Genomic DNA, 26,905 nt, shown 5'->3' with positions numbered 1-26,905 from the left:
CAGTCATTATAATGTGCGTACAAAAATGGGAATCTGTGTTTTGGGGACTACAGTGTCTCTGCTTACCTATTACTTTCAAAAGATTACTTTAAAAATTAGTGCCTTCGTATATCCATATAAACCTGCAACAAACTCATTGTCTTGCTATTGAATTTTGCAGTAGCCTATGTTTCTTTTGTTTTTGTTTTTTTAAGCCATGTTAGTTTTGTAACGAGGGTTAGGCATTTCATACTTCACTCCCAAAAGGAAAAAAAAGGCAGAAGAAGTGTGTGCATGAGCAAAGAAGAGATCACCCTGGAATTTCTTTGAGGGTGAGAGCTGGAGTCAGCCAGCTCCTCCGCTCTCCCAGTGTCAAGTGTAGTCAGACCACGGAATTGAGCTGGGAGGTGATGTCTCTCTGCTGTTGTAGATGCACCTTGGGAATGAGGACACCTGCTTCTTTTTTGTCTTGAAGATGTCTTGAAGTTGAGCAGTCTCGCCTGTCTTACTGACACTGAAAAAGTGGGTCAAGACTATGTTGCTCGCAGATCTTTTGCTTGTGGTTTTTAAAATCATTTTGGTCGGTCTGTCAGCTGAGAAGCTCTGGAGCTGTCCCAGAGGATACCAAATGCAGAGGGAAAATTCCTCTTGCGTAGGTGAGTGAATTGGTTTCCCCCCCCCCAACTTCAGGTCAGTTAAGAGGCTTAGCAGTGTGGGGCTTTTTTTGTTCAATGCTATTTTCTTTAAAAAGAAACCATGTTTATGTGCCTTTATTATTTGGAGTCTCTGCTATGTTTGCTGTGGTGTTTTTTAAAAGAAACAGCTAGGACTCCAACCTTGATAAGTTTCCAGTGGAATAGTAACAGGTGCTTTGAGACGTCTGCCAAGAAACTTGTCCGAAAAAAATAACAAAACAAAAGCATGCAGGAGAAATATCTGGGTGAGAGGGGTGGGTGGGTTGGGAGATGTTAGTATTGATACATTTAACGGGAGTTAGGTTCATATGTGCCTTGGAGAAACTAATTTGCAGCAATTGTTTCTTGAGTGACTCAAAAAAAAACCTTTTATTGATTTTCTTTCTACCACTTAAAGAGTTCTTGCTTCCCCATAAGAACACTGGGAACAGTAATTTGCCAATGAGTATTACCTGTGAAAGATGCCTATCCCCCCCCCCCTCACAGACCTTCCATTTCCAAGGGATGAAAGTCTGCAGTGTAAATATAATAGATATTGGCTGCAATCATACACATGCTTACTTGGGAGTAAATCCCATTAACTCAGCAGGACTTGCCTCTGAGATATCTTTATTGAGAAGTGTTTCAAAACCCATGAAAGCTAAAACCATAGCAATAAGAGATCTCATCATATGGATCAAATAGTTGAAAGGCGTGTTGCTTCTCCATCACTGGGTTGTTGTTTTTAAAGGTCTATTTACTAGCAATCCTTTGATTTCCTTGAACTGAAGGTGGATTCACGTGACCATTTTATCCACTACAAGTTTAATTTTTGCAGTTCAAGACCCTGATCTTGGGAATAATTCTACATTTAGTTCAAATCCACAAAAGGCAGGATTTAGCAGTCAGGATGGGACTCCATTATAGATGTTGCATGAGGTCCTTTTGTTTATTGCCCACACTGTTTGTTTGTTCATGAAATTTCCATGCTGCTTAATGTAAAAAGGCATAAGAGATAATAATGGGGAAACTCAATATAAATCCATATAGAAATGCAACATTAACAATCAAATAAAACTTTTTAAAAGCTGACTAAAAACAGAATGAAACTATGTACCATAGATAAAACTTAGCATTGCTCAAAAAGGAAAAAGGACCACCAATCAGAAAATTGTGAATCAGAGTCCAGCATCTGAGTAAACATAGTGTTGTGAATCTGGGAGCAGTTAGGTTGTATGCCTGAGTCCCTTCCAAGTCCTGAATCTAGCAAGGATTCAATTGCTGGACTAGCCCAGTTAATTTCTTGGCAATAGCCTATGTGCAGGTAGGTCATTAAGGCAACAAAGGAAGAGACTCTGGCCAGATATCAAATGGGTGTGCCACCTCCCTCAACTGGCTGGTAGTTAGAAGTACAAAAGCCAGGACTGAGCTAGAAGCAGAAGCCTGTGAGGGAGAGACATGCTCGATTTCTGCTGCAATTCAAGGCTGTGGCTATGGGAGCAGCAACACCTCTTGGGGTGTGAGCCTCTTAATCGCAGGCAAGTTGTATATGTGTGTAAATAAACCATATATCATAAAGATACCACAGTCTCTGAGGTCCCTCTTACCTCACCTCCAAAAGATTGAGGCTGGATAAACGTTATACATTTAAAGCACATTCGAAGCATATTTCCATCTCTCAAAGAATTCTGGGCACCATAGAGTACCTCTCACAGAGTTAAAATTCCCAGCAGCCCCTAAGAAACTACGTACAGTGCCCAGAATCCTTTGGAGAGGGGGGAAATGTGCTTTGAATATGCTTCAAATAATATCGAAAATTCTTTCTAGTAGCACCTTAGAGACCAACTGAGTTTGTTCCTGGTATGAGCTTTCGTGTGCATGCACACTTCTTCAGATACACCTTCCATTTCATGCGGCTCAATGTGGTGCCTTCCATAGTTCCAGTTACAGGTGGGTAGCCGTAACTGGAACTACGGCTACCCACCTGTAGCTTCAAATAATGTTCGCACAGCCTCAATCTTTTGGAGGTGAGGTAAAATGCATCTGAATTAAGATGGAGTATATTTTCTCCTCAACATATGATTTGAAATTGAAAAGAAGAGTAGGGGAGAGGGGGTGGGAAGAAACTTGTAGCAGCGCAGCAGCAGCATGTAGCAACCTAAATTTGGAATAGCTGAATATCGCTATCATACTAGAAGATTCTGGGAGGAAATAAACAAGGGCAGACTCTGGCTCATTTCACAATACACCAATGTGGACTCTGCCTCCCTGACAGGCATACTAATGCTTCTTCACCTTCTCTAACTGGGTCTTTTTTTTCCAGACCCTTGGTAAATGAGGTTGCTTGTGCATAAAGATGCTAAGGATTGGCTACTAGCATTGCAATGACATGATTCATCGTTTTTTGCTCCTTCTTAAGACCCTCTGCTGAGATGGCATAAAGAGGCCTTTGAGCTGGGAGCAGAACCTCATTCTTCCATTCTGCGCTGCCTGCCAGAGCATTGTAGGAAACTTTTGTTCTCCCTAAGAGGATTTATTTAACACAGGGAAAGTTCTCATTACGGGGAAATTGTTGCCAGGGTATCCAGAGCAGCTGCAGGAAGATGGCAGCTACTTCACTATTTCGATGGGTGTGGGGTAAAGACAGGCAGCTGATGCTGATGATTAAGACTTGGTTGCACTTGATATTGTGGGATGTATGTTAAGAAACAGCATCTTCTCTACAAAAAGATAGATGGTTCCGCTGCTGGTTAAAACAGGCAAACCTAGAGTTGCCAAATGGAATAAACCAAAACACCATCCTCTCTGCTGTGGAATTGGCATGTTTTTCAGTCTGCAGAATTATGTGGAACTGAATAAATTCTTGGGGTGGGCTTCGGCCAAGGTATTGGATGTCTAGTCTGTAAAATGCAGCACCCTGTATTGGTCAGAATTGCCTGATTTGTCAGCAAAGGGAACAAAGGCAAGTTGTGGCTATAGGGAAGAAATCACTTGCGACATCATAGAATTGTAACTTTCAAGAGTTGTCCGAAAGGACCATCACAGGTATATGACACCATCATATCATCTCACCACATTGGCTTTTGATCTACAAGCAGGGCCGGCAGGTGATGATGTTTGGATGGGGGAAACTTTTGCTGTTTCTTTTACATGCAGTTCTCTAGCTAGTTAACATGCAAAACATCTAGCTGGAGCCTGCAGAACTTGGGTGTCTGTGCTTGAAGCTTAGCTGCTGTTTGGATTGCATTCCAGGGGTCTGATTTTTTTTATTTGCGATTATTTGAATACCAAAATCTGTAGGATAAAGATGGAAATGGATTGACAGTCAAGCACATATTTAAAATGAGTTACATGAGACTTTATTGAATAGAGCCTACTGAGCTCCAGATGTAGAGCAAACTAAATAGAGTACCTATTTTATTTAACAAAATCCAGTGCCCAAATCTAGTTCTATTTGTGCTTTATAATATGTGACTAGTGGACCTGAATGAGGATGTGACATCAGATGTATCTATCAAGTTTAATGGTGACAGCACGCATTTTCAATTCAAGGTGCATTCAGATCACATGGCTTTCCATTTCTGGATGGGGGCCAAATCATCAACACAAATAAATACAGGGAGAGTGGAGATAGTACAATTCTTTGCCCTCAAAAATACCTGAACATTATTTTAGCCTGATCATCAATTGTCATTCCTTGCTTTCTTTACCAGGTGTCATGAACAGCTAAATCTAAGACAATAACTCATACTACTTTATTTACAGGAATCAAAAATTGGCAATTGGTAGTTAGCTTATTCCAATACTTGAACAATTAGAAACATGTTTGGACTGTGGTTTACCGTTGTGTTCTAACCTATAAATGATTACTTTATAGATATTGATGAATGTATATTTTGCTCTAGGAGGCTTAGTTTGCTCAGGATTGAGTATACACTTCCAGAGTTAATGCAAAATACATTACTTCTGGTAAATGAGCCACCATAACCGCTAGAGGGTCATGAAAATTTGTGTCCCAGGCTTTTTAGACTCATCTACCCTTGTACTATCTGAAACCAAAGGGGTTCATTGGTTGCCAGATGTGATTCCTCCCCAGCTCCCCTACCCCTACTAATAAAACATATGCAAGGAGAGGTTTTTTTGGGGGGTAATTATTACATAATAGTCTCTTGAGTCACCCAAAATTCAAGGATCAGCCAAGTGCATGGTAGGAATTTTCTTAATGGGATATCACTTTGGTTTTGAGTGTCCTGTTGAAAATAGCTTTTGATGATGATAACTTGTAATGGTGATATATTGATCCTCTGAAATTGATTGAGATACTTGAACTGTTGACTCATTTCAACAAAGGTGTAATGGTTTTAGCTGACCAGTGTTTCTGTCTCTAGGATTCACATGGAAAAAAATAGCATAAATGTATTTATGCATTTTAAATATTTATACTCCTTTCCCCATATACTCAAAGGTGCCTTATGGCAACATTTTAGGACAATAGCAAAATCATAAAGACAGATTTTAGAATATCAGCAAAAACAACAGCAAAAATACTTTTGCCATCATAGCTATTCGACCCTCCAAAGTCCTGTTGGACTAGCCTACCTTAGTGTGAAATTCCATGTCTCAAACAACTTAGTAACAAAATGTATGTTAATGTTTGGTCAAGGGAGTAACTGGAAAAAGTGCAAGCAGTACAGCTGTCAGATTCCTGAGACAAATCAACTTTGTTGCAGTTCAACCTTCATTTAACATGTACGCAAAGCAAGTCTAAATAGTTTCATATTCTCCCAGTGCAAACAGCAGAAAGCAACATCACTTCAAACGCAAGAGCAACTCTGAACACGCCAAATAACCCCCCCCAAATAAACCACACTTCGTGATGTTTTCTCTTGAGTCTCCAAAAAATCAGGACTACCCACTGAATAAAAACTATAAGCCAGTCTAATATTTATTAAAAGTGTTAACTCAAAAGCAAAACCTTAGATTGACGGAGATCATTTTGAGCACAAAAAACCCAAATGACTAGCCGCATGATAGCAATGATGTGCTTGAAGCTCAGATACATAAAGCAAAACTACAGTTAACTTGAATTTTAGGGTGAAGGCTTATTTGCAGGTTTGGTTTGAAAATGAGAAGCCAACTAAGGCTAAAACACACATGCACAGACACTGGCATGAGTGTGCAAGCACACACAGTGGTGTCTTTAAACTGGAGAGCTAACATGCAGTGTGATTTGCAAAATGACTTCTCTGTGTACCCATGCTTCTCTCCTCTCTATGTCAGGACCATCAGCCAAGCCTTGACAAATCCTCATCATAGGAGAACACTGGATACTGTAAGACACAGGCTGCAGACCTGCCACAGGTGCTAACCTGTCCCAAACCAAATTGCCTTCCAGTTATCTTCTAGGTGTGCCTGGAGTTTGTCAAAATTTTGTTATCTATACCTGGACAATGGGTTCAGTGTCAGGCCAGTCATTTTAGGCTGCCTCTAGATTGTCAATATTTTGTGGGAGTGATTCAAGTGTATACCAGAAATTCAGGTTTGCACAGTTAGAGTGAGCTAAAGTGCTCTGATGGCCTAGTGCAACAAATCCACTTTTTTGTGAAGGCAGCTTACAGATTAAAAACAATAACTGCACCATTAGATGTTCTGCTGGATAATGGTTCTTGTATTTGTTTAAAAACCATTAAAATTGTTTTTAAAATGTAAAAGACCCACCCCAAACCAATAAACCCTAAAAGCATAGAAAATGTTTACTAATATCAAGGGCAGACATTCAACTGTGTATGTTTCCCAGCTGAATGGACCTCTGCTTGTGCAATGGGATTTCTCTTTCCTTTCCTCACCTCTCCTTGCAAACACCTATTTAGAAGACCTCTGAAGGCAGCACTATATAGGGAAGTTTTTTAAATGTTTGATGTTTTACTGTGGTTTCATAATTTCTTGGAAGCTGCCCAGAGTGGCTGGGGCAACATACCTATGTACCCCCAAAATCTACTCCAGAAGGTTGAGGTACTCCTTGGATAAAATTTTGGGAACACACAGGGAGCAGGTGGAGGTGAAAGAGAGGAAGAGGAAGTCCTGATGTGTGAGTGAAAGTCACTAAAATTCTATAACATCCAAAATTCTCTAATTTTTTGCATTTAACAACTTCTTCTTCTTCTTCTTCTTCTTCTTCTTCTTCTTCTTCTTCTTCTTCTTATTATTATTATTATTATTATTATTATTATTATTATTATTATTATTATCTTTTTAGATCCTACACCATTCCTAGTTTTCAGCCAAGGACATGCAATCTTTAGAATAGACACTGAGGGAACCAATCACAAAAGACTGGTGGCTGATGCTGGCTTATCAACATTAATGGATTTTCATTATGAAGAAGATTTCCTTTATTGGGTGGACACTGAAGAAGGTCTCTTCCGGCGAGTATACCTGAATGGTTCAAATCAACAGGTAATGGAATGTAATCATCAAGATTCTGAAAACCTCTGCATCTCCCTGGAGCATACTGATGCGTCCTTCTGTTTCTCTATTATTATTATTTATTAAATTTGTATACTGCTCTGACCTCATGAGAAGAGAAGACTCCCTAGAAAAGACCCTGATGTTGGGAAAGATGGAGGGCACAAGGAGAAGGGGACGACAGAGGATGAGATGGTTGGACAGTGTTCTCGAAGTGACTAGCATGTGTTTGGCCAAACTGCGGGAGGCAGTGAAATATAGGTGTGCCTGGCGTGCTCTGGTCCATGGGGTCACGAAGAGTCGGACACGACTGAACGACTGAACAACAACAAATACTGCTCTCTACCCATAGATGTTAGTGCAATTCACAACATAAAATTACAATATAAAAACACATTTTAGCTGCTGCCCTCTCAGCACTCACCAACTAAATTCGCTATTAGTAGGAATGATGGACAGTCTATTATTAATGATCATAACTAGGGCATAAACCACAGAGCCTAGGGCTTGCTGATCAGAAGGTTGGCGGTTTGAATCCCTGCGGTGGGGTGAGCTTCCATTGCCCGGTCCCAGCTCCTGCCCACCTAGCAATTCGAAAGCACGTCAAAGTGCAAGTAGATAAATAGGTACCACTCCAGCAGGAAGGTAAATGGCATTTCCGTGCACTGCTCTGGTTCACCAGAAGCGGCTTAGTCATGCTGGCCACATGACCCGGAAGCTGTACGGCGGCTCCCTTGGCCAGTAACGCGAGATCAGCACCGCAACGCCAGAGTCGGACACGACTGGACCTAATGGTCAGGGGTCCCTTTACCTTTACCTTTTAGGGTGACCACTCACCCAACTTTACAGAGAGCAGTCCTCTAATTGAAGGACTGGCAGAGGACCACCCTATATTTCAATGAGTCCTATCTTGGAAGTGTAAACCAAGCCCAGTTTAAAGATACCGGTAAGTAAGAGAAGAAGAAGGAAGAGAAAGGGTCTGGAAGTTACAGCAGCCTTGAGTAGGCCCACACATCACCGGGTCACAGTTGGTGAGATGTATGGTAGCTCTATATAAACTAGAGCAATTATTTCTAAATTTGCGTCTATACTTAATTACAATTTTAATGCAAAACTGTTTCCTTTTTGTTGCATTTCCTTATGTTTGTTTGTTTGTTGTGTGTATGTTTTTAAAATTATGTCTCCCTCCCCTCTCCTTACTTTAAGCTAAATGTGTTTTGTGCATTTTGAGTAAGATATCTGGTTAGCCGCTCAACCAAAAACTAGACATAATGTTAAATGAGTCATTAATTTTATTGTTTCTCTACTCCTCTGAGGAGGAGCAGAGTTTTAAACATATCCCCATAGCAGTCCTAATGACAATTCCCCCCACAGATGCTGGGAGAAAGCTGCTGTTTGTCAGGCAGACAAATCCAAGGCTAAAATATCCAAACAAGGAAGGTCTCATGATAGAAAAATAGGATAGCTGCTTACAAATTTAACAGGCCTTTTCTTGTTTTTCCGGTAAATGAATAAATGTATATCCCTTAGTGCTAATCTCAGGCGGCTTTCATCCTGAATTGTTTGATTAAGGTTCATGAATTCCAGTGCTTTGTATGGCATTCTGATTCAACCAGTGATCTGGTGTCTTAGTATAATGACAATTGGGTGACAATTGTTTTCCCCTCTATTATAGACAATTTGCCACATAGAAAAAGATGTTTCTGGATTTGCAGTGGATTGGATAAACCACAACTTTTACTTCACTCACTACCAGAAGGCCACAATTGAGGCAGTTGACATGGATGGAAACCATTCCCAAATCATCATAAATGATGGACACCATCCCACAAATATTGTGGTTGATCCAAACAGAAGGTAACTCAGATTGGCTTTATGGCTTATAGTGACAGTGCTGAAACAAAAAGCTGCAGTTTAGATGAAATGTAGACTGAAGGATCCTCTGTGGTTTGGAGGACTGGGAAAGGGTCATGTACTCTGATATAACTTCTCATCTTCTCTCTCCTTCCTCCTCTTATGTATCAGTTTAATGAGTAATTTCCTGGCATGATAGAACCTAGATTCCTCTTATGTCTGTGAACTGGTAAATTTTGGTGAGCCCTCCAAGTTATGACTGCAAATGAATTAAGTGAGAGATTTATGATCTGCGGCTCTTGAAGTAAATTTTATAGCAATAATGGCAATAACTGATTTTATCAACAGGTTTTTATTTTGGTCCTCTGAAGGAGCCACTGACAGCATCTACAGAGCAGTTCTGAATGGGAAAGACGTGTGGAGACTTCTGAGGAGCACAGGAAAAATCAGAAGTATCTCACTTGATCTTATTGATCTGAAGCTCTTCTGGATCCACTATGATGCCAATGATGAAGTTACACATATTGCAAGCTGTGACTACAATGCTAGTTCTGTTCATTTGCACAAATACATAGTACGGTATGTTAATGAATATATGTTATATAGTGGATATATAATGCCAAAGTGTAAAATAAATTGCCTCAATCTAGCCAGGAGACATATGGGGTCTACCCCATACATTTAAAGTACACCCAGAATGCTTTTAAACCACATGACTTCCCGCAAAGCATTCTGGGAATTGTAGTTTTCCCTTCACAGAGCTACAATTCCCAGAAACCTTAACAAACTACAGTTCCCAGGATTCTTTGGGGAATTCATGTGCTTTAAATGTGTCTGGATGTGTTTTAAATGTATAGTAAGGATCTGCCCTGTTATCTCTGAATTGCTGCCTAACTGGCTAGAAGATCCATGACTTAATGAACTTCGAGCAAGTTAATGAACAGATGCAACTATTTGCTTTATTTTCCCATAGAAACCAACTTTCCGACATATTCCTCTTTGCTGACCACATGTACTATTCTGACTCAACCACTGGTAGTATTTGGAGAGCCAATAAATATACAGGAATGGATATAGTTGCAATTAACCTTCAGCTGTCACTTCTCCCACCTGCTGAAATACTGGTAGTGCACCCATTAAAACAGCTCAGCTTAAAGATGAGTTCCAAAACATTTGGTAAGTTTCCATGTAATTTGATTATCAAATATTTAAGAATTTTAACCTTAGCTCTTGTTGCATAATTTTTCTGCTCGGTCATTAGTATCTTGTATCTCGAATTATCTTGTACCACCCTGTTTTTCATACCGTCATGATATTCAAGGGTAATTCCTGTTCACATTTTCCAACCAAACCTTTCAAATGCCTTAACAATGCTGCAACTGAATGTTTCTATATCTAGAAATTTCTTTCATCTCTCCCCCGCCCCCCCCCCCCGTTCAACATTGCTTAGCTAAGCATGCTCATCATGTGGGTTATAAAATCTGCATTATTAATATCACATTCTCCAGCACCTCATTTTAAAAAGATTGCATGTTTTGTGTAAAAGAAACACACACACACACACACACACACCTGTATCCCCCTTCCTTTGATATTGGCACACAATAGCTCTTACAACTTACTTTTGTTTCCATTTCTAATAATGTGATAAACATGAATATCTCCCATTTTTACATTTATATCCATTTTACATTTATTCATCTGAAGTTTTTCTTCCTCTAAGAATAAGTCATAATAATACCCATTGTTCTTCACAGACATATTGTATAATAATCAACCACTGGAAATCCATTTGGAACAAATGTTTGCACGTTAACTTGTCCCAATTTTTGTAGTTTTTCAAACCACCCTTAATTATAAATTCCTTATAGATGTCACTGAGGATACTTCTGGATTAATTTATTGAGGGAGTATAAAATGGCTGTGAATAAAGGATACTTCTTCCCCACAAACCCACCAATATATAAGATTGAAATTAAAACAATGGTTTAAGCAATAGGAACGAAACTGAAAGAACACCAAAGGAACTTGGCTTGATGAATGTGTTCCTGACCATGCTCCTCTTCCCTTCAGCCTAATTCCCAAATCTGTCAGATGACACTCTATGCTTGTGTACTGCTTTCACTGCCGGTGTTGCCTGAAAGTGTGAATGCCACAGTGTACATGCGTAGCCATTGTACATGCATAGTCTGCCCATCTATGGACCATTCACATGCAGAGCCTTTACAAACAGGAGGAGAGAGAGGAGAATGCTTGGGCAATCGCAAAGCTTATGACACTTCAAGAAATATGTAAAACCTGTCCGCCTGTATCCTTGGGGACTATTGCTCTGTTGGATATGGTAGACAGTGAGTTTGTTGCAGTTTATCCTTGTAAAAGGAACACTGTCAATCAGTTGTATGCGCTCAGCCAAATAAAGATGATTGGGGGCTGGTGCTGAGGTGCCATCCTGTTGCGGAGGCTGAGGCAAGCAGTCAACCTAAGCTTAGCAAACACCATTGCATAATATCACCTCAGTCAGACTGTGCTCGTATTCACAGGAGGCCTTTCAGTGTATTTGCAAGTGTGTATGCTGGGGAACAGGCAATCAACACTGTAAGTGATATGGGTCACAATGGCTGACAACAGGGTGGCAGAGGATTCTGGGAAAGTAAATTGTCCATCCATCCAAATGAAGGTACATAGTAAGGTGCAATTTATTGACTCATTTGTATTCTCCTAGTTGCCTTTTCTCACGACCTTTTTGGCTACCATAGTATAAAGCTGTTGAGATGAGATGCAATTTCCCTCCTTTCCCACCTTAATAATTAGTTCGCTTTTAAAACGAGCTCTTCATTGACTCCGGAACCTTCCTTTTACGGCACGATAGATTGGAGCATAGGAATTTGAAATGGATGTAATATAGGCCTCCCCCACTCCCCCACCAATGACTTCTTATAAAACATTGAGGGGGTGGAAAGAAGCTTAAGTTGCCCAATCCAGATGAAGCCTTTGGACTTTGCATGTGCGTTGTTTAGCTTATCCAGCCCAAGGACCTGGATTGAAGGAAGGCTAATTAGCCTAAAGTACAAATGAGATTTATAAGGGGATCTTGCAACAAGGGAAACCTGGAAATGAAATCATGTGAGCATTAATTCAATGCTCTGCAGAGGCTAAGTCAATGTGCGCTGGAGTTAAAAGTGCACAATCTAACATTGTTTTCTTTTTTTTTTTTTAAAGGAAATAGCTGTTGCTGTGCTTTTCACATACAATACAGAAACTGTTTTAGCTGTCAAATGCTTGCTAAGGTCAAATTTGGGTTATTAGTTGCAAGCTCTTTTCCTTCCACTAGATTAGTGTTCTGCTTGCAACAGGTCAAACCAGGATGCCTCCTACTGTTTTACCTGCCCTTCCCTCAGCGTTCTGACTTATCTTTACCAGGACTCTTTCATGGCTACATTGGCTTCAAAACCAATGCAATGCGTTTGTGCAATGTCATAGCTCTATTCATAAACAGGGCACCTTTATAAAGTAACAATTGTATACAGTGACAAAGTGGCATTTGAAGATGAACCTGCTTACAGCCATGTTCTGTACAATGTTACTATCAGAAGAACCCAAGGCTTCCTTTACGTGTGTGTGTGTGTGTGTGTGTGTGTGTGTGTCTGTCTGTCTGTCTATCTATCTAATCTTACTACCTATGCCTTAGATAGGTCATTTATCTGTATATGTCTGCACACACACACGCATAAGCACACCTAATTTTCTCTGCTCAATTTTTTACACACAGGCCTTTTTTGTAGACATATTTGCATCCAGCTCAGTTTCTAATTTCCCTAATTTCTAACTGAGACACAGATGGAGCACTGAAATTCAGATTTGTTCTTCAAGTGAATCTACTCTCCAGGAGGACAGTATTGTAGCAAAGGTCGTTGTGGAATTGGGTTATAGATAGGTGCTGCAAATCATCAGAAGGGCAGGTTCAGTGGTTCAGTGAGAGGGGCAGTGTTGTAGAGTAGGCAGAGGTTTGGGGATGGTGGCTTGGGCAAGGAGTAAGGGGAAGGGGGGTTCTGGGGGAAGGGTTGGGGGGGAAGGGATTGCTGAGGGAAGCCACCAGGGACATCAGCCGCTAATATATAAATTAAAAACTGGGTGCATTTTGAGTCACACTTTATCTTGATATAATCCTCTTTTCCAGAAAGAAGGCCGTGTCTTTCAACTCGAAAAAGCTGCAAGACAAGTACCTGCAAGCGAGACCCCAAAAGCAGTCTTTGCAAATGTATGAGTGGGTTTACCTTAAGCAAAACAAAGCAATATTGCGAAGGTAATGAAGGATAACTGCTTGTGATTGAATTATGTGGGCAGACAGGCATGCTTGTTACTCTCTAGTCTTTAAAATATAAATAGATGCACTAAATTAGAAAAATAGATGGTGTTTCTCCACCATATATATTTTAGGAACAGAGGGACAAAAATGTCAGACCACAAGGCAGCTCTTTTGAAATCTTTCAGTCTGGTTCACAGTGCTGGACTAATTTGAGGTGGGGGGGGGCAAGGAGGCCCTTTGTGAAATGCACAAGCCCCAGCTCCTGATTCCCCCATTATTATTATTTTGCCAAATCATGACTCCCCACACTTTTTAGATACATCAACTAGTGAGGCTGTCCCTTATAATTCAGGTGCTGGTTTGTTCAGAGTGAAGTGGGGGATTCATGAGACATAATACACTCTAAACTGATCAGCACTTAACATTGGACATAGAAATAAAACGAGTGCCAGTCTTTTGTAGAATGAGTTGTCCCAAGCATAGGCATGTGTGAACCAGGACAGATGATGGTGTTGGCTCTCTCATTCTGAGGTGCATGGTTTCGTGGCTACCAAGCTAATTACATATTAGGTACAGATAAGTGATGAAATGTTTGGTTGTGATCATGCTATGGGCTCCTCCAGACGTGCTTTTTATCGTGGTGATTAGTGTGCATGATGCTATTGGAATGGTCATACACAATCACACTTTCAATAGTATTTGCATGGTTACATCGGATCCTGCTTTTAATACTGTTTCTGGGGTGGGGGTGGGGGTGGGGCAGTCACACTGTTTCATTTCCAAACAGGGTGTATTCTGTAACTTCCTGCTGAAACCGCATAACTTTTCATACCACAAATATTCTGGGTTTTTTTTGGTCCCAGTTTTGTTGTGCTATAGCTCCTCTGAACAGCCCATTAGAAACTGCCTTAGATTGAGTCAGGTCCATTGGTTCATCTAGCTACGTTTTCTCTCCCATTAGTTGCAGAAAGTTTCCAGTGCAGTATTGTATTATTACTATTTATTGAATTTGTATCCTGCATCTTATCTGAAGATCTCAGGGCAGTTTACAGCATAAAAACACAAAATACATAATAAAAACAAGAACAAAAGAAGCCAATAACCCTCACCTCCCAAAAGTAGCATAGCTCTCTTCTCTTACTCAAGACATCCAAATATGAATATTGGGCACCTGCAGATGACCTGCTTGCTGATTTGTTTGCCGTGAGATTAGAAGGCATGGACTATTGAATGAGCATTCACTCTGATTTGTTTGTGTAGAGGTTAGGTAATGTTACATCAAAGCACATGTTATCATACACTTTCTAGTGCATTTCCCCACTACTTTCCTTTTCACAAAAGTCTGACCTTTGTGAGGGTGGGTTTGTTGTGCAGGAACTCCAAATCAGCTGTGTAACCTGCATTTGCATGTGACTGAATCACACCCCCAAATAGTGACAGCCCATAATATCATTAATGATGTTCTCTTACTTTTTTTTTATTAACCCCCCTCCTTGAGTTTTTATAATTGTTCTTTCCTCCCATCAGATGTCAATGAATGTGCATTTTGGAACCATGGATGTACCTTAGGTTGTGTCAATGTCCCAGGCTCCTATTATTGTACATGTCCAAGAAATTTTGTTCTACTGTCTGACAAGAAAACTTGCCACGGTAGGTAGCTGTCAGACACAAATACTAGCATGTTTGCTCCTGCCTTCTGAAAGTCCTCTTCTTATAGCAGCGGAAGTTTACCAGCACAGCCATGCTAATCTGACACTTTTGTTACATAGGGAAATAGGAAGTTGTCTTATGTTGAGCCAGATCTTTGGTCCATTTGGCTTAGTCTTGTCTCCAATGATTGGCAGTAGCTCTCTAGGATTCTAAGCCATGCTTTCCCCAACCCTACCCTGGAGAAGCTGTGGAGTGAACCTGGGTACCCAGAGGGGTTTAACAATCAATCCCTCTCCGCGGGGAACTCTGGGAACTGAAGCTCTGTTAGGGGAATAGGAGTCTCTTAACACTGCTCTGCACCCTTAACAAACTAAACTTCCCAGGATTCTTTGGGGGAAGGCACAAGTGGTATGATACTGCTTCAAATGTTTTGTTATGAGTTTGTGGGTCCCAGAGTTCTAATCCCTATAATCCTAGCAAGTGTTAAAATATAGATCAGGCTAGCTTCCTCATAGGTGATTGCCTGGGGAATGGGCCATTAAGGGAGCAAAAGAGAGGGGCTCTGGGCTCTTCCTCCAGCTTGGAGATATAAAGAAGGACAAAAGCCAGAATTTAGAGTTGAAAAGTATGTATTATTACTATCAGCCTCTTATTTCCAAATTCTAAAATCTTATTCAGCAAAATGAGAAATGTGTGCATTGTGAGATTAAAAAAACAACAGCCATGAATGGTCTGAACAGATGGGGAAAATTGTTGGATCATGGACTCCTCCACTTTTTCCTGTGGTGTACCACAGTGTTCAGCTTTCATGTTGCTGACATCACTGTACTTGGGTAGGGCTGGTCTTCCTTCCTTCCTTCACACAAATGTTGCTTATATGCAGCAATTGCTCTGTGTCCCAGGTGCACCGTACAGTATAGCTCAAAAGGCAGACTATATGATACACACGAGCAATGCTGGAAGAAGACAAATAAATTGCTTCCATTTATCTGGACATGGGACTTTAGGCACAGTCCCTTTCCCCACACTCTAACTCCAATAGCCAGTTTTTTCCCTCCTTACTTACAGCAGTGCCAGTCCTTGCTCCAAAAAACCCAGAGGCTAAACTATGATCTTGGAGGCAAGATGCATTATTTTGGTTATAGAAACCTGCGTAGCTTAATTCTAAAGGCAGAGGTACTGTGTATTAAATCATACACCCAGAGACCATCTTGCCATATGTTAAAAGAGCTGAGGCTTGATGAGCTAGGGTGGGGTGGCTGAAATTTATCCCTTCCTTGAAATTCCTGCAAACCATTCTTTCCATTGTTCAATCCGTTCCCCCCTTTAACTCTTATTTCCTTTGTTTTAAACTTACTGTAGAACTAATTCCATGTCCAAGCAGTTACAGTCATTGCAGCCATGGTTGTGGGCAGACAGTGAAGGGGCCTGTTTGCTTTTGCCCTGAAGGATCAGTTCTCCAAGCAGATGGAAGAACATGCACAGGTAACCATGTGGAGAGTGAGCCTCCTGCATGGGAGGAGACTGTGTTTGTGTGTACTCACCACCGCTCTTGCCCTGTCCAGATTGGTATCCTAGGAATAAGAAACCCATTTTTATTAGCAGCTAAATCATATAACAGGTAAGCTTCAAGTTGGACTTCAACCCAAATGTTCTGACTGAGATAACTGCTGCTCAGCCTGCTACAAGATTTCCATCATCTATAGTAGCAACCCTGTGAGGGACAGGTTGCAAGGGAAAAACAGAAGGCAGGGAAAGGGTTAAAGCCCCCCCCCCCGCAAAAAACCCTCACCATGAGACACGGATTTAAAAGTAAAAGATGCAATAAAACATGAAGCATCCTCTTGACAAGTTTCAGGATCATTGGGTTTCACTGCTTCATTATCCAAAGCCATTTCATATTGCGGTGTGTGAACGACTTTCATTTGGTGTGTCATTAAATGAGGTTCGGATGCTTAATATCTGCTAGAATTCATTGCTTTTTTGGCAGAGATTCTTCTGTCTGTCATGAACAGGGTTTAACAAAAAATAATAATACTGTTTTCCCTGGTGTATGTGTGATATTCATCCATTTTACTGCAAATGTTTTATGCAGCTTATGGATGAAACCTTTTTCTCAAGTCTTTGTCCAGCCATAACATTAATTGTTTAGGGCTGAACTGAATGTTACACACAACTGTATGTTTCAAAATCTTTCTTCTGGTGGTGGAGAGGGTAAGGTTTGGGAAGGGGTGATTTTAAGTGTAGAAGCAGCAGTGTTTTTAACCCTTTACGTACCCACTACTTTTCAGTGACAACACTGCCCCACCATGGTGCCTTCTTCTCTACTAAAAATCTCTTCTCCCAAAGGTGTTTTTCCTTAAAAGAAGCAGATTTCAAACCATATGTTTGCATGTGATATGCAAATTGGCATAGAGGTTCTTGCTTAGTGGACACATAGGATCTGCAGCAAAATGTTGCAGCATTTCAACCTTCCTAAAGTAAGCACTCCTGTTTAGGGTTCTAGTCTTCCAACCCCGCCCCCTCCCCACCACTCACCATGTTTCTTTTCCGACTGTCACTCCACATTCAGAGGGCAGTGCTTGCAGCACTTCATAGTCCATGGGCAGACACTGAGAATGTGGCCTTTCAAGTGTTGTAAACGATCACTCTCTTCTGAGTTTAAGACTCTGTATACACATTAACTTTAAAGAACATCTCTTCCCTCAAAGAATTCTAGTTTGCTAAGGCCTTCTGGGAATTGTAAGTTTGTAAGGGGTAAACTACAGTGTCCAGAATTCTTTGAGGGAAAATAATGTGCTTCAAATGAGCTTTAAACATATAGTGTGTACACAGGTGATGCCTGAGTAAACCTTCTTATACTGAGAATATTCCAAATATTGCTAAATTAGAGTGGTGAGCAACTACAGCAAATCTTTCTAGACATCGTGACAAATATCCAGACTTGCTAACTGTCAGAGACAGCCAACCATGAGGAATGGACTTCCTTTTTTGGAGTTTGGAAGAACCTCCTTGCCTTGAAGCTCCAGTGAGACACAATATGGTAGAGACCCTAGTCCTTACCTTCCTTGGAAGCAAACACTCACCCTTTTCAAAAAGAACAGTCTTGTTTTAGAAAGTTTATTAGTGTTTAGAAAGTTTAGTAACAGTTAATAAGGCTTCATTAGGGTGGGTGGTGATGTTTAATGTAAGCCTTGTTGTAATATAGTTTTAGTGTTCAATTTTTTTTTAATGGTCTCTTAAAGGTTGTTCTTCTCCTGATAATGGTGGTTGCAGCCACATTTGTGTCTCTCTGAGTCCATTAACTTGGGCATGTGATTGCTTTCCTGGCTATAATCTCCAGGAGGACAAAAGACACTGTACTGCTGCAGGTTTGTATCACAACAGTCTGTTCCATTACAAGCAAACACGATTTCAGTAGTGAAGAAACTCTGGAAGTTTACTGAACATGTTCTTGTCTGACATCACTCTTTCTCCTTATGTTGAGCTAAGAGAAGACCATTTCAACCTCTGAAGTTGGTTGTGCACAATGTTGCTTGGCTGAGAGCTATGATGTCATAATTCCATTGCTCCTCTCCCTCTGAAGCAATTTTATAATAATAATAATAATAATAATAATAATAATAATAATAATAATAATAATAATAATTTTATTATTTGTACCACACCCATCTGACTGGGTTTCCCCAGCTACTCAGGGTGGCTTCCAACATATATAAAAACATAATAAAACATTACACATTAAAAAAGCTTCTCTATACAGGACTGCCTTCAGATGTCTTCTAATGATTATATCTGTCTATATGGTTTCAATGCACAAGTGGCTCTTTACAAAAAATAAAAATGTGCAGCTCAGATAAAAGCATGGTGGAGAGATAAGAGTTTGAGTTTGACCTTACAGAGGGAGTTTCTCTAATTTTCCCTAATTTCCTCTATAGTTTCTCTTTCTTCCTTGCATCATGGCTTTTATCTCTTTTCTGTTTTGCACTTTTAAGGGAGGGAAATGGTCTGCAACACCCTTTGTCCTTAGTGTGCAAAAGGCAAAAGTAACTCGGTAATCCTAAAGGTTTCTTCTCTAAAGGTTTCTTCTCTAAAGATTATTATGGGACTAGAAGAGTTAACATGCTATGAAATTTGTCACAAACAGGGCCGAAGCCATTTCTGTTGTTTGCACAGAGCCGAGAGATCCGCCGTATTGGTTTTGATGGAACAGATTACTCAAATTTACTCGAGTGGCAGATGGGAATAGTCTTAGCTCTTGACTATGACCCTGTTGAAAATAAGGTAAGGCATTTGCAAACTAGAGGATTTTGAAGTGTTGCAAGGACACTTGGCTTTTGCTTCTTTGCATTTTAACCTCTTGGTTACTGGTTCTCCTTGATGCGCATTAGATTAGATTAGATTAGATTTATTTAATATATTTAAAAATATCTCTAAGCTTGGTATAGAAAACTGAAGTAAAATCAAACAACTTAATGAGAACACAGTTGCACGCCACCCTGTTCTCCGAGTGATACGAGATTCATGGTGTTCCATGCACTTATCCAGGGTATGCGTTTCCTTTTGGGAATGAGGCACAGCGCAAACAATAGCAATATTACCAAAATACACAGTTACATAGAAAAATGTTACATTAATACAAAGCTACTAGTATGTATAAATTCATTTTGCTTTTGACACACCCTCTCAGCCTCCGGCTTTTCACTCAGGGTCCAACAAACTCACAACTCACCCGCAAAAATCTCACAATGAGAAGAGTTCCTGGAAACAGCGGACAACCTGCTATCTTTTCAGATAATGTATTTGGACACAGTTGCCTTGTGCTTATGTCTTACGATCCTTAAGAATCCATCAATAGTTAAATAGAATTCCTTATTTGCTTTTGCTTTTTATTTTTTTTAATTAAGTTTTTGAAATTTTTTATACATATAAAACAAAACCATTTCAAACATTAAAATACAGAGTTCTTTCGAACCCTTAGACCTCCTTCCCTCCCTCCATGGCTTCCATTTTTAAGATTAAATTTACTGCATCTTTTAGCCTTATCTATCTATTATATAACCATAATTACCATAAAAAAATCACATTACAAGTGTCTTTACATCCCTGCCAAAGATTTTAACCGTTTACAGTGGTCTTTTTAATAAATTACAAATTTACTTCAGTCTTTAGAAAATACTTGATCTTCCTGGTTTCAGATCTTCCCTGTCAGTTTTGCCATTTCCACATACTCCACCAGTTTCACCTGTCATTATTCTTTTATTGGTACTGTACTTCTCCTTCTTTCCATCTCTGGGCTAGTAGCATTCTCGCTGCCGTCGTTGCATTCATAAAAAGTTTTTTATCTTCTCTTGGGAACCCTTCACCTATTATACCTAGTAAAAAGGCTTCTAGTTTTTTTTTGACAAATGTAGTTTTAAATATTTTCTTTTAACTCATTATATATCATTTACCAGAAAGTCTTTACCAATGTACACGTCCACCACATATGATAGAAAGTGCCTTCTTTCTCTATATATTTCCTTTATGTTTTATCATACCACAAATAAGCATGCCACCCAAATCTATTATCATGACCCACCAAATCTAGTAAATCTGTATTTTTAACAAGATCCATTCCCACAACCAGCAGAGATAGGATGCTTCATAATATAACTTCAAATCTGGCAAAGAGAAGCCTCCTCTCTCTCTCAGCCCCACTCACCTCACAGAGTGTTTGTTGTGGGGGAGGAAGGGAAAGGAGAATGTTAGCCGCTTTGAGACTCCTTCGGGTAGTGAAAAGCGGGATATCAAATCCAAAACTACTCCTCCTCCTCCTCTCTCTTTAGAATCAGTTAGTAATTTATATTTTATTCTTATAATAAAAAATCAGGAATTCCCCATTTGCAATCTGTAGTCTGACTTTCTCAATGCACTAACATGACTTATCTCTCATACTTGGCATTTCCAAATTTGTTTCAAAAGGTATTAGCAACCATACCCACTGTTTTCAGTGTTTAGGGATGTGTATGTAGCCAAAACAGTACCATCAATGCACGAGAGAGGCAGGAGCAGCCTTGAAGGAACCCCATGGTTTGCAGGAACTTAAAACAAAAAGAAAAACCGCTGCCCTTTAGAAAACTAAAGGGGGGGAGGACCTCAGAAACACCCAAGAAAGACTGAGAATGAGCAGTAGCTATGGAATGACTGACAGTTGCCAGGTGGGAAAATTGAGTGGAAGGAGTGGAATGGAGTATTTCGGAGCAGGGGGTAACTAACTGACTGGCGCACTGAACAGGAGCAGTCCGTACTGTAACCATTTGTTGCAGGTCCTTAGTTAAAGCCTATCAGATTTCAGAATTATTTTATAGATTGCTGATTGTTTCTCCTATTGCAAGTTGCTTGGCTGAAAGAGAAGCATGGGTTATTGAAGAGATGGTATATAGGGCAGTCAGGATTTACTTGCTAAGCATGCTCAGGCTGCAGAAGTCATTCTGGTTGAAGGATAAGTGCCTGTTTATTTGATCTGTAATCATGGGCTACAATTTTGTAATTACTCATTTATTCCCCCCCCCCCCAGAAATTTCATTGCTGACGGTAAAGCCACTAGATAAGGAAATCCTGCTCTCTAATAAGATGAGCAATAATCAGCTATAAACCTTCTGTTTTTTCTCATTACAGATTTATTTTGCTCACACAGCCTTGAAGTGGATAGAGAGAACTAATCTGGATGGCTCAGATCGTGAAAATGTTATCCACGAAGCAATGGAGAAACCTGAAGGACTCGCCATCGACTGGATTAACCGCAAATTGTATTGGACTGACCGGGGGTAGGCTTCTCTCACACACATATTACAGCAAACTTAATGCTGGCGTAAGACATTGTGGGAAATGAATGACTGGCAAAAGACTGGCGTAATTGAAATGTTGTTCTCAAAGATGCCGGTGTGCTCTTGTGTGCTTGAGTCATAACAGAAAGGCTTAGCAAATGGAAAATGCCATCGCTGCCCAGTGTCAGAGGGTCAGGCAGACCTTTTTGCTGAACATTATTCTGCATAGAAGTGGTCATGGAAGGCAGTGGGCATGAAGAGCAGATCCATACCTTTTGGGGCAATAAGATTAGTGATGTATCAATGTCCCCTGCATATAAATTCTCTTAAGCCTCTTTTCTCTGAAATTTCTACAGAAATTTCTCAGCTCTGAGGCACCATAAAGGAAGGGAACAATTTTTTAGTTCAATGAGGAAATCACAATGGAGTGGGTGTGGGAGAAGCTGTACCCTTTTTGAGCCAAGGGCAAAGAATTATGATGTCATGTCAAGCCATGATGTCATGTTATTTGCATTTAGTGATAATTCTGTGGTGCTTAAAAAGAAGTGTGCATCATGTTTTAAGGAGACGTGTGCTATATATCAGCAAATTATGATCCAGAGTAATAATATTATCCCCATGTTATGGATGGGGGTGGATAAGGCAGTGGCTTGCTTAAGACAAACAATGGCTTTTTGGGACTGAAATGTGGTTTTTAAACAGGGCAATTTGACTCATAGCTCATGCTCTTTACTCTTGTGCTGAACCGGTTCTTGATCCTGATACAAGCTGTTACAATTACTGTTTTAATTATATGCAGTAATATTAACAGAATGGCTGGTGGCATAGCAAAATATAATAGAAACTCTCTTACCTAGGCAGCTTACGACTCATGTAAGAAGGACAAAGCAAAACCGAGAAGGAGAACTCAGGAAGGCAGATAGGTGTGATGGAGCAGAACAAAACTGGATGGAAATATAGATGGTACCGTGAACTGACTGTAGTCACAAACGAAAAGAGCAATTTATTTTGTTGGTAATAAATTACTGTAGTAACTAATCTATCTGCATGTATACACAGGAAGTCCCAAATTGAAAGTAGCAATCTGAATGGAATGCAGAGGAAAATAATTATCTGGGAAGACGTGTCTCAGCCTTGGGGAATTGCTGTCCATCCATTCACTGAGTAAGAAGTGAAACTTTCTTTGAAACTGACAGCAGGAGGTGCACAGATTTAGGAATAAAGCCAGTAGTGCAATTAGATTATTTTAGATTCTGGGCTTCATTGTATTCTTTACAACCCCATTTACCTGGGAGCAGGTCTTATTGAATTCAGTGAGACTTACTTCTGAGAAGACGTGGTTAAGACTGCAGCCTTAAAAGGCTTGTTAGATGGGAATGTTTATAACTTTATTTAAAGAAAATGTAGTTAGCCAGCCCTGCTGTGTTGAGCGGGGCTCTGGGTTGATATTATGATCTTTCTGCTGAGTGGGGTTCTGGACTTCTGCCCCCAAATCCTGCCCAGAATGCACAACTGAACAAAGTATGTGAAACTATTATTTAGATTCATGTTTTGGCATGAATGCCTATATGGAGTGTGTCTACAAAGCTAAGCCACTCGAAACAGGGACAATTGCTTTCTTTCTAAGTATTTATAACCTGCTCTTCTCTGAGTGTTTTGATCCCAGAAGGCATAGGAGCCAACGTCTTGGGGCCAAAGCCCCCACAATAAAATATTTGAGGGGGCTGAGCACAAACTCTGCCCACAAAGTTGATGAGCATTCCCACTGCAATGGCAGTTTTGCACTGCGTCATGTGATTGATTACGCGGGGTGGGGCTTATTTGGGCCCCCACAAAATTTTATTCAAGTTTGCACCCCTGCAGAGGAGGATGAAATAAAAAATAGGCATTAAAATAATTCAAAGGGTCTTTTAGAACATCTGTCCAGAATGACACCTGAGGTTGTGGTGGTCTAATGCAGGGAAGGGAGATAAGGGAGTCAATTTTTCCAGTAAAGCAACGTCAAACTGAAGCATATTGACATCCACTATGGATGCTGCAGCTTGTAGGATAATTGTGGGTTTATGGCAATTGCTTGTGGGGGCCCCCCTATGAAATTTGGTGGTGTCTGCTCTCTTTGGAACAACTCTTCTCACAGCTCATGATAGTTGCAGGAAATGCTTAGCCATGCCATTCATGGGCACCCACCACAATAAATGGAGCCCAGCTGCTACTATACACGAGTCAGACCAATTGGTCTATCTGGGTCAGCAGCACTGCCTACATTGACTTGCAGGATTTCAGGCCATAGACATTCCTAGAGATACTGGGGATTAAACCAGGGAATCTTCTGCATGCAAAGCAGATGCTAAACCATGGTTTGCAGTGGCATGGCAACACAGAATTAACCACGTGTTGGTGGGTTTGTCTACCTCAGTTAAACCCAAAGGCTTTCCTCACAGCTGTCATGTGCTGAACTCGCCATGAGAAAAGCATAATTGACAGTTTTGATCTGCAGAACTGGCACTGCTATAGGTGCTATATAATATTCATTCCACACTTGTAAGAAATAAAAATCTTTTTGTGTTGCAGCACTTTAGTCTTGGGCAGCCACTTTCACTGTACCTTTTTTTTGGCACCTGCTTAAAACATTTTTCTCCAATCATGCCTATCCAGACATGTAGAAGTCAACAATTCTATGATTCTGGTTTTGGCTTATTGTAGACTATAATCATTAATTTTTTAAAAAGAAATATTATTTTATCTCTGTCGTTTATTGGCAAAGCTAAGGTTTGCAAATATAGCCTCCAAGCAGTTTACAAAAAAATAAAACAGTAACATTATATAAATTATGTAAAAATAAAATAAAATAAAAATATTTCTCCTGGTGACCACTGTGGCTTGAAATGTGCTTGTAGAAGTTGTCATGTGACTTTTGTTTTGTTTTGTTACAGCTCAAGGATCAGGGAGAGAATTTAACATACAAAATAATAACCTACCTGTATAATTGCTTACATTTATATCAGCCACAACAATAAACCCTGTAATGTATACAATGTTTTAAGTATCCCCCCCTCTTTTTATTGCAAGGTGAAAGTGATTTTTTTAAAATAAAAATATCTTTTTCTTCAATAAAGGCAACTATTTTGGACAGACCTAGGGATTAATCCACGGATTGAAAGGTCTTCCTTACAAGGCTTCGATCGTCTCATTATAGTAGATTCCGATTTGCTTTGGCCCAGCGGAATAACGATTGACTACTTTGCTGACAAGCTATACTGGTGTGATGCAAAAAAGGCTGCTATTGAGACTTCAAATCTGGATGGTTCTGAACGGAAAATACTCACACAGAATGATGTAGGTGAGGCTTTGGGACTGACAGCTTTCTGACCATAGATGCAAGAGTTTCAGTGCATTGGTATGCTGCACATATCGAAATATCAGTGAAAGTCCACCTTTTGAGTTACCGGTAACCAGTGCCTTGTGAATTCTACAGACTGATGCCAGTTGAAAAAGGAGTAAATTCTTAACCCAGTTTCAGGAAACCTGCATATTTATTCTATGCTTTTACTGAAGTTATCAGTCTATATTGTGAACTGCTTTGAGCAAACAAGAGTGGGGTTGGTGAAAACATATGTATATTCAAAGATAACTATAGAAATAAGCTGCAGTTTTGCAAAGGGAAAAGAGAAATGTTTAATAATATGAGAGGGGAACAGGCCTTTCTTTTTTTTAAAATGGAAAGGTTTAAGAGACAACTAAAAATACACAGTAACTAGTTCTCTGCTGAAGTTCATGGCATTTTGTTCTTTTTTGCTACAAGCATTGCCATTTCAGACAGAAACCTCTTTCTTGCAGTTTGTTTATCAGCCAACAACCATTGTTTCCCTGATTTGTTTCCTTGTTTCAGTGCTACTTGAAAAGAACTTCTTCACTGCATTATCCCAGCCTCTTGAGCAAACAAAGTCGTTTCATTGTTCTTACTTGAGTTGGGAATAAGGGAATACCTGGTATGTCCCTATTCCTCTGTCAGCTGAAGTGAGGGCTTGCTAAGCTGTGTCAGTGCTTGTATGACAAGACTTTCTGAGCTGGCACAGCTTTCCATTTGTGGGCAGGTAGTCAGTTGCTGTTGTTGTTTAGTCCTTTAGTCGTGTCCGACTCTTCGTGACCCCATGGACCAGAGCAGGCCAGGCACTCCTGTCTTTCACTGCCTCCCGCAGTTTGGTCAGACTCATGTTGGTAGCTTTGAGAACACTGTCCAACCATCTCGTCCTCTGTTGTCCCCTTCTCCTTGTGCCCTCCATCTTTCCCAACATCAGGGTCTTTTCCAGGGAGTCTTCTCTTCTCATGAGGTGGCCAAAGTATTGGAGCCTCAGCTTCAGGATCTGTCCTTCCAGTGAGCACTCAGGGCTGATTTCCTTCAGAATGGATAGGTTTGATCTTCTTGCAGTCCATGGGACTCTCAAGAGTCTCCTCCAGTACCATAATTCAATTCATTTATTCATGACTAATTGGGCAGTATGTGTATGTGCTTATGCATAGGGACACACATCCAGATGTACATTCCACTGAAAGTGGATAACAAATGTATACTATCCACATTCAGATTTGCATCTATGGATCTGCCATCTGTGATACATAGCTTGGCCATGCCGTGCAGCAGGGTGAACTGGTGTACTTCAGGAAGAACCAGGAAGGAAGTATAAATGAAGGCAGCAAAGGAGGAGTTGGGCTTCAGTTTATGCTGCAAAGGCCTTGGGTTGTCACCATTATTCTCAATTGGATGTGCCCAGTCCACATCCCCATTCCCCTTTTGCCTCAACTAGTCAACAATCTGTGACTGTATTGGGGCAAAGACTAGGGCAGGACTAGTTAAAATGGGTGGAAGTTACAGAAGCGTGGTTTTTGGTGGAACATCAGGAGGAATGCCTTGACACTGGAACCTGTTTCCTGGAAGGATGGTGAGCTCTCCCTTGTTGGAGATCTTCAGGTAGAGACTGAGCAGCCATCTGTTGGAGATGCTTTAGCTCTGGATTTCCTGCTTTGAGCAGGGGCTTGGGCTAGATGACCTAAAAGACCCCCCTCAACACTATCCTCCTATAATTTTAAGCATTGGTGTGGTTCCCTTGGCAATGGGGGTGTAGTCCTTCCTACCTTTAGCACCTACTTCTTTGCAGTTTTACACCCTT

At 40.4% G+C, this 26,905-nt stretch overlaps 1 protein-coding gene across 1 annotated transcript in view; it reads left to right on the top strand.

Annotated features, from left to right (window-relative positions):
* Positions 1 to 243: 243 nt before the first annotated feature.
* EGF (epidermal growth factor) overlaps positions 244 to 26,905 on the top strand; it is a 39,592-nt gene continuing 12,930 nt past the window's right edge. The window contains exons 1-13 of the mRNA XM_033160210.1: positions 244 to 635; positions 6,910 to 7,109; positions 8,794 to 8,975; positions 9,321 to 9,551; positions 9,946 to 10,148; positions 13,150 to 13,275; positions 14,806 to 14,928; positions 16,291 to 16,413; positions 18,174 to 18,299; positions 19,076 to 19,212; positions 21,589 to 21,737; positions 22,797 to 22,901; positions 24,854 to 25,077. Coding sequence (XP_033016101.1) covers positions 515 to 635; positions 6,910 to 7,109; positions 8,794 to 8,975; positions 9,321 to 9,551; positions 9,946 to 10,148; positions 13,150 to 13,275; positions 14,806 to 14,928; positions 16,291 to 16,413; positions 18,174 to 18,299; positions 19,076 to 19,212; positions 21,589 to 21,737; positions 22,797 to 22,901; positions 24,854 to 25,077 — 2,050 coding nt within the window. The 5' untranslated portion in view covers positions 244 to 514. The remainder of the gene's footprint in view (positions 636 to 6,909; positions 7,110 to 8,793; positions 8,976 to 9,320; positions 9,552 to 9,945; positions 10,149 to 13,149; positions 13,276 to 14,805; positions 14,929 to 16,290; positions 16,414 to 18,173; positions 18,300 to 19,075; positions 19,213 to 21,588; positions 21,738 to 22,796; positions 22,902 to 24,853; positions 25,078 to 26,905) is intronic.

This window comes from Lacerta agilis, chromosome 9 (genome assembly GCF_009819535.1).
Source record: "Lacerta agilis isolate rLacAgi1 chromosome 9, rLacAgi1.pri, whole genome shotgun sequence".
NCBI lineage: Eukaryota > Metazoa > Chordata > Lepidosauria > Squamata > Lacertidae > Lacerta > Lacerta agilis.
Note: the sequence above shows the minus strand (reverse complement) of the source record. Positions and strands in the feature narration are given on the sequence as shown.